Source organism: Sebastes umbrosus, chromosome 1 (genome assembly GCF_015220745.1).
Source record: "Sebastes umbrosus isolate fSebUmb1 chromosome 1, fSebUmb1.pri, whole genome shotgun sequence".
NCBI lineage: Eukaryota > Metazoa > Chordata > Actinopteri > Perciformes > Sebastidae > Sebastes > Sebastes umbrosus.
Window position 1 is genome coordinate 33053952 of NC_051269.1, and position 15158 is coordinate 33069109.

The 15158-nt window shown below is 37.2% G+C and overlaps 3 protein-coding genes and 2 non-coding genes across 6 annotated transcripts in view; 1 reads left to right on the top strand and 4 right to left on the bottom strand.

Annotated features, from left to right (window-relative positions):
• Window positions 1–3165: 3165 nt before the first annotated feature.
• Window positions 3166–7532, bottom strand: rplp0 (ribosomal protein, large, P0). 2 transcript variants are annotated; one of them, XM_037780043.1, is made up of 8 exons: window positions 7410–7532; window positions 5821–5930; window positions 5529–5704; window positions 5197–5284; window positions 4346–4492; window positions 3996–4181; window positions 3531–3671; window positions 3166–3393 (listed from the first exon to the last, which is right to left on the bottom strand). In XM_037780043.1, exons 2-8 carry the CDS (start codon window positions 5872–5874, stop codon window positions 3238–3240), a joined length of 948 nt encoding a protein of 315 aa, XP_037635971.1. In that variant the 5' UTR covers window positions 5875–5930; window positions 7410–7532; the 3' UTR covers window positions 3166–3237. The 2 variants fall into 2 exon arrangements, with proteins under 2 accessions (XP_037635971.1, XP_037635978.1); XM_037780050.1 differs by lacking the exon at window positions 7410–7532 and having other exon boundaries at window positions 5799–5930.
• LOC119499104 lies at window positions 3819–3947 on the bottom strand. Its single transcript, XR_005209258.1, has one exon. It is a non-coding gene; the product is annotated as a small nucleolar RNA SNORA63 (small nucleolar RNA).
• Window positions 4625–4754, bottom strand: LOC119499103. The gene has a single exon (XR_005209257.1). It is a non-coding gene; the product is annotated as a small nucleolar RNA SNORA63 (small nucleolar RNA).
• A 1947-nt stretch (window positions 7533–9479) lies between the features above and the next one.
• Window positions 9480–11445, top strand: LOC119498152. Its single transcript, XM_037786750.1, has 2 exons — window positions 9480–9786; window positions 10285–11445. The coding sequence occupies exons 1-2, from the start codon at window positions 9644–9646 to the stop codon at window positions 10937–10939; spliced, it is 798 nt and encodes a 265-aa protein (XP_037642678.1). The 5' UTR covers window positions 9480–9643; the 3' UTR covers window positions 10940–11445.
• A 984-nt stretch (window positions 11446–12429) lies between these two features.
• Window positions 12430–15158, bottom strand: part of LOC119490029 (paxillin-like) — a 44581-nt gene continuing 41852 nt past the window's right edge. The window contains exon 10 of the mRNA XM_037773189.1: window positions 12430–12783. Within this exon, the coding sequence (XP_037629117.1) occupies window positions 12733–12783 (51 nt within the window). The 3' untranslated portion in view covers window positions 12430–12732. The remainder of the gene's footprint in view (window positions 12784–15158) is intronic.

Below are 15158 nucleotides of genomic sequence, written 5' to 3' on the forward strand. Positions count from 1 at the left end.
GTTGGTCTGGAGGAGCTGCAGCAGTTATTTCTGCACAAACATCCACTCTACATTCACTAGATATTCTCAGAGCTAAACTAACTCTTCTGCAGTGTGTAGTGAGCGCGCGTTCACGTCTAGAGGTGGAGCGAGACGCGTGCGCTGTCTGAGTGAAGGAGAGCAGGCAGCGGAGACGAGGCTCCGGCCACACGCGAGCGCACATATGCGAACGCGCATGTGTGCCGACCCGCTACATTTATACGCTTAAAAAGTTACAAACAGTCCCTTTAAGTTACATTTACTTAAGGTAATATGTGATGGTATGTTGGCACAGTTCAGGCCATCGCATTAATTAAAAAAACGTTGTACAAAAACAATAAAGGTCTAAACTTGCCTAAAGCAAAGCTGAACGTCTTGGCTTTTACCTCTTTACTAGCTCGACGAGCTATCTTACTTAAGTGGAAGGATTCTGCCTCTCCTTCCCTCTCATAATGGATCAGAGACATTATGTCCTGTATGAATTTATAGAAAATCCGTTATACCACCCTGGGAACAGAAAGTCAATTTTACAAAGTATGGGGCCCCTTTTTTGTCATAGTAGTATCTTTTTCCTTTTTAAAATGTTTATTTTATTTACTTATTCATTATTATCTTTATTATTATTATTATTATTATTATTTTTCTATTTTCATACGTATGTATGTGTGTATGTATATATATATATATATATATATATATATATTTGTGTATATGTACAGTGGAGGAAATAAGTATTTGATCCCTTGTCGATTTTGTAAGTTTGCCCACTTACAAAGAAAGGAACGGTCTATAATTTTAATGGTAGGTGTATTTTAACAGTGAGAGACAGAATATAAAAAAAAAAATCCAGAAAATCACATCATATAAAAGTTATAAATTGATTTGTATTTTATTGTGGGAAATAAGTATTTGATCCCCTAGCAAAACATGACTCAGTACTTGGTGGAGAAACGTTGTTGGCAAGCACAGAGGTCAGACGTTTCTTGTAGATGGTCACCAGGTTTGCGTACATCTCAGGGGGGATTTTGGTCGACTCCTCTTTGCAGATCATCTCCAAATCCTTAAGGTTTCGAGGCTGTCGCTTGGCAACTCGAAGCTTCAGCTCCCTCCACAGATTTTATATGGAATTAAGGTCCGGAGACTGGCCACGCCACTCCATGACCTTAATGTGCTTCTTCTTGAGCCACTCCTTTGTTGCCTTGGCCGTATGTTTTGGGTCATTGTCGTGCTGAAAGACCAATCCACGACCCATTTTCAGTGTCCTGGCTGAGGGAAGGAGGTTGTCGTCCAACATTTCACGGTACATGGCCCCGTCCATCCTCCCTTCAATGCGGTGAAGTTGTCCTGTCCCCTTAGCAGAGAAACACCCCCAAAACATAATGTTTCCACCTCCATGGTTGACGGTGGGGATGGTGTTTTCGGGGTTATAGTCAGCATTTCTCTTCCTCTAAACACGGCGAGTCGAGTTGATGCCAAAGAGCTCAATTTTGGTCTCATCTGACCACATCACCTTCTCCCAAGCCTTCTCTGAATCATTCAGGTGTTCATTGGCAAACAGACGGGCCTGTACATGTGCCTTCTTGAGCAGGGGGACCTTGCGGGCGCTGCAGGATTTTAATCCATTACGGCGTAGTGTGTTACCAATGGTTTTCTTGGTGATTGTGGTCCCAGCTGTCTTGCGATCATTAAGAAGTTCCTCCCGTGTAGTTCTGGGCTGATCCCTCACCTTTCTCATGATCATCGATACCCCACGAGACGAGATCTTGCGTGGAGCCCCAGACCGAGGGCGATTGATGGTCATTTTGTGTTTCTTCCATTTCCGAATAATGGCACCAACAGTTGTCTCCTTCTCACCAAGCTGCTTGCTGATGGTCTTGTAGCCCATTCCAGTCTTGTGCAGGTCTACAATCTTGTCCCTGACGTCCTTTATACAGCCCTTTGGTCTTGCCCATGGTGGAGAGGTTGGAATCTGATTGTGGACAGGTGTCTTTTATACAGGTAATGAGTTGAGACGGTTGTCTTTTATACAGGTCACGAGTTGAGATTCGGAGTACTTTCTTAAAGCGAGAGGACTAATTTAACCGGTGTGTGGGGGCCAGAATTCTTGTTGGTTGCTAGGGGATCAAATACTTATTTCCCACAATAAAATGAAAATCAATTTATAACTTTTATATGATGTGATTTTCTGGATTTTTTTTTAATATTATGTCTCTCACTGTTAAAATAAACCTACCATTAAAATTATAGACCATTCTTTTCTTTGTAAGTGGGCAAACTTACAAAATCGGCAAGGGATCAAATACTTATTTCCTCCACTGTATGTAGTAAACTCAAATAGATGAATATTGTCACTTCCTCAGATCAGACACTTGCATATTGAATTTGAAACTACACAGGGTAGTTTTAATGATACAATACTAGTCAAAATCAGGACTCCTTACTCACTTAACCCAATTCAACCAAAATGTAAGCAAAATTCCCACTGGAAAAATTTAAAATACAGGATTTGATATCAAAGTCAGTGTAACATTGACCGTTCATCACCATCCCTTAGCAGGCCACTGGCTGCTCTTGCTAATATCCATTTACTATTAAGAGGTGTGGCAAGTATTTGTAATTACATTTTCTAGGGATTACACCAGCTTCAAAATGTAAATCCATATCTCATTTTTTTCCCCTTTGAAAGTTGTATTGGCAAAGACTCCCTAAGGGAAATAGCCTGGTAAAACTGCAAATAAAATTGCAGCTTTACTAAATTGCCATTTATTGAAACATTTAAGCTCTTTTCGGTCATATAGAAGACAAATACCATCCACTTCAGTAAGATTTTTAAGGCTGAAACAAACTGTTTCCACCCTTGAAAAAATGTTTATGCAATACCAAACACCACTTCCCTACATGGTTATCATCCCATGAAGTCAAGATTCTCAAGTAACTTTGGAACCAGTTAATGGATTAAATACAAAAGTTGTGAGCATCTGTTAATGTTAAACAGGCAAACCCTGTAAAATCAAATTATATAGTACTTTTTTAATAAAGTACTTATAAAATCTCCACCCAATAATAGTTAATGACTACAGAGCACAGCATCCACCTGCAGTTGTACCAATTGCAACCTTCTAAAATAATGCAAGAAAAATTAAAATAGATGGTTTTTATGAGATTTTATTGAATCATGGTCTTATTTGACTCAAATCTAGTTTGTTTGTTGTATTTGTTTTAGTCGAACAGACCGAAGCCCATGTCGTCATCTGATTCCTCAGACTCCTCCTTAACCTCCTCCTTAGCAGCTGCTGCTGGTGCTGCAGCAGTCACAGCAGCTGCTGGTGCTGCGACAGCAACAAAAGCAGTTGGGTCAGCCAGGAAGGCCTTGACCTGTGAGGAAAAGGGTATAATGTTAGTTTTCCATTTATACCTTGTGGTTTTCCTGGTCTTGCAAAACAGGCTGATTAAACACTGAAGCTTATCCTACATGTTAACAAATGGGATAAATACTGATTTGATATGCATACCTTGTCTGCCAGAGGGAAGGAGTAGTCCGTCTCCACAGCGACAGCCAGGACTCTTTTGTAACCATTGATGACGGAGTGGGGGACTGAGGCCAAAGTGGGGTAGCCAATCTCCAGACACACACTAGCGATGTTCCTCACACCCTAAAGTAAAGCCCAAGTTTTATATAGTGAACAAACAATTCGTACATACAGATATTCCAAACAAACATGACTTAACATGGACTGTTAAGGACTGAATTTAAACCTCAAGGACAGGTTGTCTGAGACTCAACTTCAGTACTTTAATCAGTGTCTGAAACCATACGTGCCTGGCAGTCAAGGGATGTGACTGACAGGTATAGCGAGGAAACAGGTTATTGTGTGCAGGGGGAACGACAAAGCAGCACCACACAAACTGCATTGTAACTTATCCTGCATCTCGACAATTGAAAAGGCTGTTTTCTTTATACAAGCGCAGCATCTCACCTCCAGGAACCTGCCATGCAGAGAAGCCTCTGTGATGTCGAGCACCTCAGGACTGTAAACGCTGCCATTGTCATACACCTGCTGGATGTTGAGTCCGTAGGAGAAGGGTGAGATGTTCAGCATGTTGAGGAGTGTGGCCTCGCTGGCACCAACCTTGTCGGTAGTCTTGATCAGATTGACGTCACTCTGGGGACAAAAAATGCTTGTTAGATACTGAGGCAAACGTTTTGATGTACACTGTTTTGACATCCATGTGTTTCACTGACATTAACTTGTCATGTGAGGCAATCCATCCTGCATGTCAAGCCAACGAAATTCCAAATATTACACTATAATAGTTTCAAACTCACCAGGATTTCAATGGTTCCCCTAGAGATCTTGGTGGTGATACCCAGAGCCTGGAAGAAAGAGGTCTTCTCAGGACCCAGACCAGTGTTCTGGGCTGGCACGGTCACATCACATGGGGCGATGGCTCCAGCACGGGCAGCTGCAGGCACCTGGAGTATTGAAGAGTGAAGGTTAGTATGCTACTTTGTTAAGACTGAATTTATACCTTAAAGGGCAAGTTTGAATACTGTTGTCTGAGGCTCAACTTCATATTTTTTTTTTTTTTTTTTTTTTTTATAAATCTGTCTGAAACCATACGTGCCTGGCAGTCAAGGGATGCTGACTGACAGGTATAGCGAGGAAACAAGTTACTGTTTGCAGGGGGAACGACAAAGCAGCACCAAACAAGCTGCATTGTAACTTATCCTGCACCTTGACAGGGTTTATGAATACCAGCCTTAGACTGTACAAATCAACTAGGTTTCTCCTACAGTTTCGCTGATGCAGCTGCACATGACATGTTTATACCATCAAAGATAATTTGCTAGCACAAATTACTCAACAATGTGGACTCCAAATATACCTATAATAGTTTGTAATTTTGTTTGATTCAGCAGGGGTAGAATGAGTCAAATAACTTTCAGCATAATGCAAACAATTAGACTGCATTAGTTCTAACTAATAATAAACTGGCCAGTTAATGTAAATCTATACAACTGTACTTCTATTTTAAAGATGGCATGCTTCACAATTACTTTGGCAATTTAGAGCCAGCAGTTGAATGAGGTGTACAACTCAAGGAACAAGCCAAATGGTAGCATCCGTGTTAAGCACTTTTACAAGATGAAGAAAGATTTCTCTTGAGGACTCTTACTTTGTTGGCCAGCAGCAGGTCCCTGACCTCAACCAGATCCTCCTTGGTGAAGACGAAGCCCACATTTCCTTTAATGTGAGGCAGAAGCCTGTCAAATTATGGAATCAACTGTCAACATTATGTGAGCAGATCATTTCTACATAGAGAAAAAGTGGCCATGTGTCTGAAACCTTGCGTCCCTGGTTGTCAGGGGAAGTAGACAGACAGGGATAGCAGGAAACAGATTATTGTGTGCAGGGGGAACGACAAAGCAGTACCAAACAAGCTGCATTGTAACTTATCCTGCTGTATTAAAAATGATTGCTCAGGGTAGTAGGGAATAGTAAACTCACTTCTCCAGGGCAGGATTGTTCTCCAGGTGGCCACGGATGGCTTTACGCATCATGGTGTTTTTACCCATCAGCACAACAGCCTTTCCACGCAGAGACAGACGGATGGTCTGCATCTGCTTGGAGCCCACGTTGTCTGCACCCACAACGAAGCATTTTGGATAGTCATCCAGAAGTTGCTGCAAAATAAGATGACGAATATCAATTAATTTCACATGTTCCAATATATCACATTAGAGTATATTAATAGATTATGTGTAAATATAAACTTACGTAAGTATAAACTCCTACTTACGATGATTTTCATAAAATAGTTGGACTTCCACGTGGCCCTGTCTTCCCTGGGCATCTTTGCAGTGCTTCCAAGGATCGCTATAAACAGCTGGTTTAAAGACAAGGTAATACCTGCATACAAAGAAATGAACATTAATAGATGTACTTTAGAAACAGAACAGACACAATCTACATGGGGAATCTCAGTCCATAGGGACTTGGCTTGGGAACCGAAGGGTCGCCGGTTTAAGTCCCCACATGGACCAAGTACTGAGTGTGAACTGGTAGCTGGAGTTTAATCTGAATTTAAACATTAAAGGGCAAGTTTGAACACTTGTCTGAGGCTCAACTTCATATTTTTTTAATCTGTCTGAAACCATACGTGCCTGGCAGTCAAGGGATGCTGACTGAAAGGTATAGCGAGGAAACAAGTTACTGTTTGCAGGGGGAACGACAAAGCAGCACCAAACAAGCTGCATTGTAACTTATCCTGCACATTGACAGTGTTCATGAATACCAGCCAGAGACTGTACAAATCAACTAGGTTTTCTCCTACAGTGTTGCTGATACACATGGCATTTTTATACCTTCAAAGATAATTTGCTAGCACAAATTGCTTAACAATGTGGACTCAAAATGTACCTATAATAGTTTGTAATTTAGTTTGATAATGTATAACACTAGAAATGCCAAGTCACCACTTCACCAGTCACACACACCATGCCATCAGAAACTGTATTGTTAATGCCTGAAACAGTTAAGAGTTTATAGGTACACCTCGTTAAAACAAATGAGCCACTACAACAACCTTGAAATAAATCCTAACCTCTTGAAGGTTATATTTTTGTTAGGTGCTACCTCAAATGTTATGGTCATTTTGAGGTGCTTTTGACCATTACCTGGGGTGTATTTTGAGTTATTGTTCACCCCATTTCTATCAGCAAGGGTAGAATGAGTCAACTTTCACCATAACAATTAGACTGCATTAGTTCTAACTAGTTATACCTAATAAACTGGCAACTTTATTTAATTATATAAAAACTGTAAATCTATTTTTAAGATGTTAGGCTTCACAAACTTACATTGGCAGCAAATTAGAGCCAACAGTTGAATGAGGTGTACAGCTCAATGAAAAACCCAAATGCTAGCATCTGTGTCAGGCACTTTTATAAGAGGGTCAAATAACTTTCAACATAATTCAAACAATTAGACTGCATTAGTTCTAACTAGATATACCTATGAACTGGCAACTTTCTGTAAATCTATACAACTGTACTTCTATTTTTGAGATTTCATGCTTCACAATTAGGGTTTATGAATACCAGCTTCCAACTTTGAATTGCCTTTGTGTTTGAAATGTGCTATATAAATAAACTTGCCTTGCCATGTGGCCAGCAGCTAACGTTAGCCGGCTAACTGCTGCCTAGCAACATATTAGCTAGCAGGCCGCGCAACGTCACAATCTCACCACCTTAACGTTACTTTTACTACTCTTACAGGACATAAACATTTAGCTAGTATAAGCGTTTATCTCACAAAGCAGAAACAAATCAACCATTTCACTCAATGTCACTTTTTTTGTTGTTTTCTGAGAGAGAGAAGAATCGTTACCTCTCAAAGCAGGGACGCGTGAAAGAAAGAGGAAGAGGAAATACGACAGAGAGAATTTATACCCAACAAGTGACCAATCAGAATGGAGTCATGGGCGTCAGCTACACTTCTATTGGACGGTTGCTGTGTCAATCAATTCTGTTGCTACGCGACCACCAATCCAGAGGAATATATAGACTGAACAAGTGACCAATCACAATGGAGTCATGGGCGTCAGCTACACTTCTATTGGACGGTTGCTGTGTCAATCACTTGCCCAGTGATGTTGGCTTTTTGAAAGTATTCTTTATTTCCTTCTTTCTTTTTCTTTCTTTCTTTCTTTCTTTCTTTCTTTCTTTCTATTTCTTTTTCTTTTTCATTTATTTATTTATTTATATTTTACTTCATTTTATCTTATTCTTTTTAATCTTGCCTTAATTTGTTTTGCAGCCTGACTGACAGCCAGCCACCCCCACCCTTCTCAAGCAGCACACACACAGTCACATGATACTGATCTTGCCCAGTTATGTTGACTTTTTTAAAGTCTTCTTTATTTATTTATTATTATTTTTTATTTTTAAATTTTTTTCTATCCATTTTGTTTTATCCATATTTCATTGTATTTGAGTTTGTTATGCGGAAAAGAAAGAAAATAATAAGAATTTATTTTTTTTTTTTTAATTAATTTTTCTCTCAATTTTGTTTTATCCATATTTCATTTTATTTTATTTTGTTATGAGGAAAGGAAAAAAATACATGTTATGTTGGCTTTTTAAAGTCTTCTTTATTTCTGTTTTATTTTTATTTTTATATTATTATTATTATTTATTTATTTATTTTTCTCTCCATTTTGTTTTATCCATATTTCATTTTATTTTATTTTGTTATGAGGAAAAGAAAGAGAAAAAAGAAATGTTATGTTGGCTTTTTTAAAGTCTTCTTTATTTCTTTATTTCTTTCTTTATTTTTTTTTATTTTTTTTAATTTTAATTTTTTTTGTATTTTTATTTATTTTCTCTCCATTTCGTTTTATCCATATTTCATTTTATTTTATTTTGTTATGAGGAAAAGAAAGAGAAAAAATAAATGTTAGGTTGGCCTTTTTAAAGTCTTCTTTATTTATGTATTTTTATTTTTATTATTATTATTTATTGATTTTTAATCTATTTTTGTCTCTATTTTGTTTTATCCATATTTCATTTTATTTTATTTTGTTATGAGGAAAAGAAAAAAAAAGAAGAAAAAAAGAAATGTTATGTTTTTTAAAGTCTTCTTTATTTATTTCTTTATGTATTTCTTTATTTCTTTATTTTCTTTTTACTATTATTATCTTTTTTTAAATTTATTTTCTCTCCATTTTGTTTTATCCATATTTCTTTTTATTTTATTTTGTTATGAGGAAAAGAAAGAGAAAAAAGAAATGTTATGTTGGCCTTTTTAAAGTCTTCTTTATTTATTTTTTTATATTTTTTATTATTATCATTTATTTATTTTTAATCTATTTTTCTCTCCATTTTGTTTTATCCATATTTCATTTTATTTTATTTTGTTATGAGGAAAAGAAAGAAAAAAAAGAAATGTTATGTTGGCTTTTTTAAAGTCTTCTTTATTTCTTTCTTTATTTTTTATTTTTATTTACTATTATTATCTTTTTTTTAATTTATTTCTCTCTCCATTTTGTTTTATCCATGTTTCATTTTATTTTATTTTGTTATGAGGAAAAGAAAGAAAGAAAAAGAAATGTTATGTTAAGTCTTCTTTATTTATTTATTTATTTATTTTTTCTCCATTTTGTTTTCGCCATATTTCATTTTATTTTATTTTGTTATGAGGAAAAAAAAAAAATATATATATATATATATAAATATATAATATATATAAATATATATATATATTATATATATCTTTTTTTTCTTTCTTTTCCTCATAACAAAATTAAATTAATATTAATATATAATATTTTATATATATATATATATATATATATATATATATATATATATATATGTATTAAAAAAAACAAGAATAGAAGAAGAAAAAAACAACAGCTGGGCTCCTCCTCCATCTCCTCTCTCCTCCCTCCAATGATTATAGCGCCCATGGATAGAAAACGACATACGCCCTGAGCTATCAAACCAGGCTCACGAATCTACGGATACGAAGACTTCTTGTCTTTGCCTCTCTTGAAAAGGGGCAAACGGTAAACTTAACAACATCAACACCGATGTGAGCCAAATAGCTAACATAACAAACCGATGGCACATGCGGCTCCACAGCTTCCGGCAGAGGTCTGGAACCACGTGTTTGGTTATCTGTCAGCGGCGGACAAGTTTAGCGTCCGGGCATCCTGCAAGTATTTCAAAAAACTCGTTGACCACGGATCTCTCTGGAAAGACTGGTCAGTAGTTCTGTTTTTTCATCACCATGGCTCCTACAACAAACAGTTCTGGGCCACTCTTCGCCGTAGGAGAGTCACCAGCGTGGTGGTGAGGAGCAGTGACGCTAAGCACTGGAAACAGCTGGCCCGGTCACTTCCTGCTCTCACCACCGTGGTGTTGGATCAGAGCTCCCCAGCCAGCCTGGACTGCATAAAGGACTTTACAAATCTGAAGCGTCTGGCTATTAGAAACAGTTACACTTCTCTTCTGCTTGATGCCTCCATTGTGCATCAACCCCAGCAGCTTACCCAGCTCAGCATGTGTAATGTCCGCACTAGTGGACTGAGTGGCTTAATTTGTGTTGTCTCCCAGTTTAAAAATCTTACATCTCTGGTCTGTCATCTGAAGGGGATCTCTGAAGGAACAATTGGGATCATTCACTCCATACTCACCTGCCTGCCTAAGCTGAAGCATCTCTCATGGTCCATTGTGTATACAACATTATCCTTTCTCCATAGGTACCCACCCACCCCAGGTCCCTTAAGAGGAGGAGCAGGTGACCTGGTCTTGTCCACTTTGGAGCTCATTGACTGCACGGATCATTCATTACCAGAAGATGCAATGAGTCTGATGCCTGGCCTGAAGAGTCTTGCTGTTTTCTACAAGCAGGAGGTGTCAGACAGACAGCTTAATGGTTGTCACCTGAAAACGTGGCTGAGTGACCTCCCTCAACTGTTAAAGCTGGTTGTTGTCAAAGGCCCACCTGTTAGGACGTACGCCCCCTCCATTCCAGCCACACTAACCAGTCTCACACTGTGTGTTGCAGGATTGTCCTCAGAGGACATGGCAGCTGTTGCAGTGCAGGTACCAAATCTCCTGCATCTTCACATAGACCCCTGGCCCTCACATTTGGGCCCTCTCACAGGTCAAATCCCACGACTCTTTCCAAAGCTCAAAAGCCTCAAACTCCGCCGCGAGCATGTCCCAGAGACAGATTTCTTACATCTTCACCAGCTGCAGGACCTGGAGTACTTGGAGATTCTGGATAGCTGCCCACACCTCTCTGAGCTCACTGGCAAGCTCCGAGCTCTCACAAAGTACAGACTTCAGGTCACGACCTCTCGTCCCAGGAGAGATGTGTTGTCTTGTCCCTGTGTTTCTCAGGTGTATTGAATTACGGACTGTTGCCATATTGTTGTTTGAACCTGTTGGGGTCAAACTAATGTCTGAGGTTTTGATTTTCAAAACAATTTGAACATGCCTTTACTTCAAAATCATACACTGAGCTTTATCACATAGTTAATTTCATTCTCAGCCTGATTTGGGCATCTGTAGTGCCTTGTCATATTCTTCAATGTTAACCTAAATCAGTGGTTCCCAACCTGGGGGGTTAACCTCTGATGAAGGGGCACAAAATAGAAATAAATGCAAGGGGTCATGAGATAATTAAGATAGGAAAGCAAAAATAGCACATTTATGCTACACAAAAGTATGATAATTTGTTCAGGTTTTTATCTTATCTTTGTTTTTGTTTTTTGTAAATTACTTGATCAAGTAAGCATCCCTTTATTTCAAGGGATCATAAACCAAAAGGTTGTGAATAGGGATGTCAAAGTTAACGCAATAATAACACGTTAACGCAAATTCGTTTCAACGCCACTAATTTCTTTAAAGCAACTTGTGATTTTTAGGTTGTAGCGGGCTCAGTTTGAAAACTAGAGTGAAGGTATCGTATGAAACTAGAAAACCTAAAGAATCCACTGGTACCAAGGAGGCTAAAAAACACTACAAACTTATGCAAAATTTTGGCGAAGAAAAACTGGCATGGCCATTTTCAAAGGGGTCCCTTGACCTCTGACCTCAAGATATGTGAATGAAAATGGGTTCTATGGGTACCCACGAGTCTCCCCTTTACAGACATGCCCACTTTATGATAATCATATGCAGTTTTGGGCAAGTCATAGTCAAGTCAGCACACTGACACATTGACAGCTGTTGTTGTCTGTTGGGCTTTAACATGTTATGATCTGAGCATATTTTTTATGCTAAATGCAGTACCTGTGAGGATTTCTTTGTGATGTTAATTGATTTCCAATAATAACTATATACATTTGCATAAAGTAAGCATATTTGTTCACTCCCATGTTGATAAGAGTATTAAATACTTTACAAATCTCCTTTTATGGTACATTTTGAACAGATACAAAATGTGCGATTAATCGCAATTAACTACGGACAATCATGCGATTAAATTGTTTAATCGATTGATAGCCTTAGAATCAACATAAATGCTGTACTAAAGTGTTAAAAATGTCCTTTGTTTTTGAAGTACATATGAAGTGCACCTTATAAATTACTTATTTTGACAAACATTTCTGATTTTGTACATTTTAGCAAAACAGACTGCTAGTGTAGGGCTGGAATTTGTTTACTTATTCATCACACTCAGGTAACATCTGTTAATTTCACTCATAACTGAAATGAATGTTTGTAAACTTCTTTGTACAATCTTACAAATATTAATAAAAGAAAATCATCCTGATTACTTCGACTCAGTGAGTTTTAATATTTTGTAAAAAATCTTGTGTGCCAAAGATCTGGTTTAATGCAAAATATTGAATAGTAAACGTGTGAAAAGAGAAATCACTTTTCAGACAAAACAATGCCAGAAATAAACTACTTATTTTATTTGCAGCAGTTATAATAATCAGTCAGTAATCAGGACCCACATACAGGCTTACACCCCACCCACACAAAGAGCCGCTCAAATTTGTGGCTCATGAGAAAATGCAAATGATAAAAGATCACATGAATGTCTCCATTTACAACGTAAAGTTCACTTAATCTCATTAACAATAAAAGGCTTTATTTTTTTTCATTAATTCTTTGACAGGAGCAAAAACTATAAGGCAATATACTGTAAGCAGATACATAAACATGAGGCAAAATTAACTCACAATTCCTGTTCATTTATCCCCTGCTACTTCCTGTAAATCTGAATCAGCTACAAGTGTACACTACACTGTCTGCTGAATGACTCGGTACAGGCGGTTCCTCCTCGGCTCGTCTATTACAGTGTAAACTTTTGGGTGTTAAGATGCACCACAGCAGACGAAGCCTCTCCCAGAGTTCAGCCCGTAAACAGTCAAATCACAGGAAAGAGGTTGAGAGCTCCACAGTGTATAAGACCTTATTGCATTGACACATTTTGGCACAAGAGCAAACATCTTTTCAAAGTAAAAACAATCTGAACGTGGATACTGCGTATTCACTCCGTGCACACATAGTGATCAAAATTAAAGACAAAAAAAAAACAAAAAAACACTCATTGTCTCATATATGTCACAAAACAGAGCTACAAGTAAAATAAAGATGAAATGAGTCTAGAGGCTTGGCCCTGGCTTGGTGTTGTATTCTGATTCCTGACCAGCTAACACCAACATCCAACCAAGACATGCTGATATCAACTCAGACAGCAGGATCATAGTTCATGACTCATAATGAAAATAATCATAATAAGGGCTGCTTTTTCATTGGAAGTGTGACACACTGGAATCAAAGCTGGTAACGTGTTGTGTGTGAGAAACTATTGTTAGCCTACATGCCGATAGAGCCAGCTCTTTGCATATCAGTGTGAGCCCAAACAGCTCAAAAATATATATATTTTCATCAAAACCGCGACAAAACACAGTTCTGTCACAAAGTCGAGCATATTACAGGTATACAAATTTAGTTTCTGATTGTAACAGCGACTGGCAGCGAGTGCTGATAAAACTCCACGTAAAAGAAAGCATGCTTCTCATCCAAATGCACAACCATATTTTTATATCTTGAACCAGCCTTATTAATAGATTTAATACAGTGATAAATTCACAACAGTAGCAATAGTAAACTACGGAAAATATGTTGAACTGCATCATTTAGTCTGAACTGAATTCTTCTGAATTTATTCTGTGTGGGTACTTTGTTTTGGCTTCTTTTAAATTGCACCACAAGTTCAACATTATTAACCATAATATATTATTATTATTATTATTATTGACCTACTTTTTTATCATCAGTCGCAACCGTTTAATTTTATTTGGGGGCGTTTCTGCAGCTACGGGCAATTTTAAGTCCCAGAAATTTGGGATTTATGTTAAAATTTGCAGTGCAACGCTTGATACATATATACAGTGTTATTACCCATCTTGACATAAAAAATAATTACTAAATAATATTATTTAATAAAATTTATGAAGCATTCTTTGAGTCAAAACAACAATTTTGAGATATGTAAAATGAGATAATTCAATTACATTTATTCATTAATTTATATGAGTCCTTACCGCGACACTGAACGAATGCCATAGTAAAAGTCTTATTCACAGCCAAACAAATCTAGTTTCCATGGAAACAGAAGTCAGCAAGTGAGCACATGGATTGGATCAGGTTGCCCACATAGGTGACCCTTAAAATCAAGAAAAACAATGTTAAGATCACCTTTTCTCCGGAAGTATTTATTGTGTGTCCTTACCGTACAGATTAGAAATTGTGTATTTTGAACTACATTTCAAAAAATATCTTAATATTACTGTTGAATTCATGTTTATTAGATGCTAAGAGACAAATCTAACGTAGCAGACCTTGCTAGTTGCCATTTATCTGCAATTTTAGCAAACCTTTCTGCCATATCTGACATAAAACAATACATATCTTATATTTTTTGTGTATGAAGACTGACATATATGTTTCTGTCTCAAATTTTCAGGGTGTAGAGAAAATCATGAAATCCCCTATCTTTAAAAAAAAAAAATGTATATCAAAATTTACCATGATGCACAAAGCTTGATGAAAATGAATTTAAATGTCTTGAAAATATTATAGAAATTTAAAAAGCAAAATGTATAAAATGAACATTATTGTAATGTTGCAGTAAGGACATTTAGTATAAGAATAAGTGATGAAAATAAACATGTTACAGATTAAAATCTTAACCACTATATGCAATTTTGTGTACCTCTTTATATGTATTTCATACTCTGATGGTTGATTTTTCAAAAGTGATCGTAGTTGCAGAAACACCTTTGAACGTTATTGATGTAAATGACACAACACACACTTTGCGGTAGGAAAGTAAAAACAAAATTGCTGCAGGAGGAAAAAAAAGTTCAATCTGGTGACTTATATGTTTGATCTCACTCCCAATGGGAAATGATTTATAAGAGCGTGAATGTAATGTATGCTGAAACTGAGAAAACATCTGAGTTCATTTTCATAGTAAAACAGTAGAAAAATAAGGACTAGCTAATATCTTGCCGACACCTGTAAAATGCACCTTAAGACGGTCTCATCAAGAGATCAGGGGTTGGAGTGTGCAACGAGTTTGAACTGGTATTTTAAGTGAAGAAGA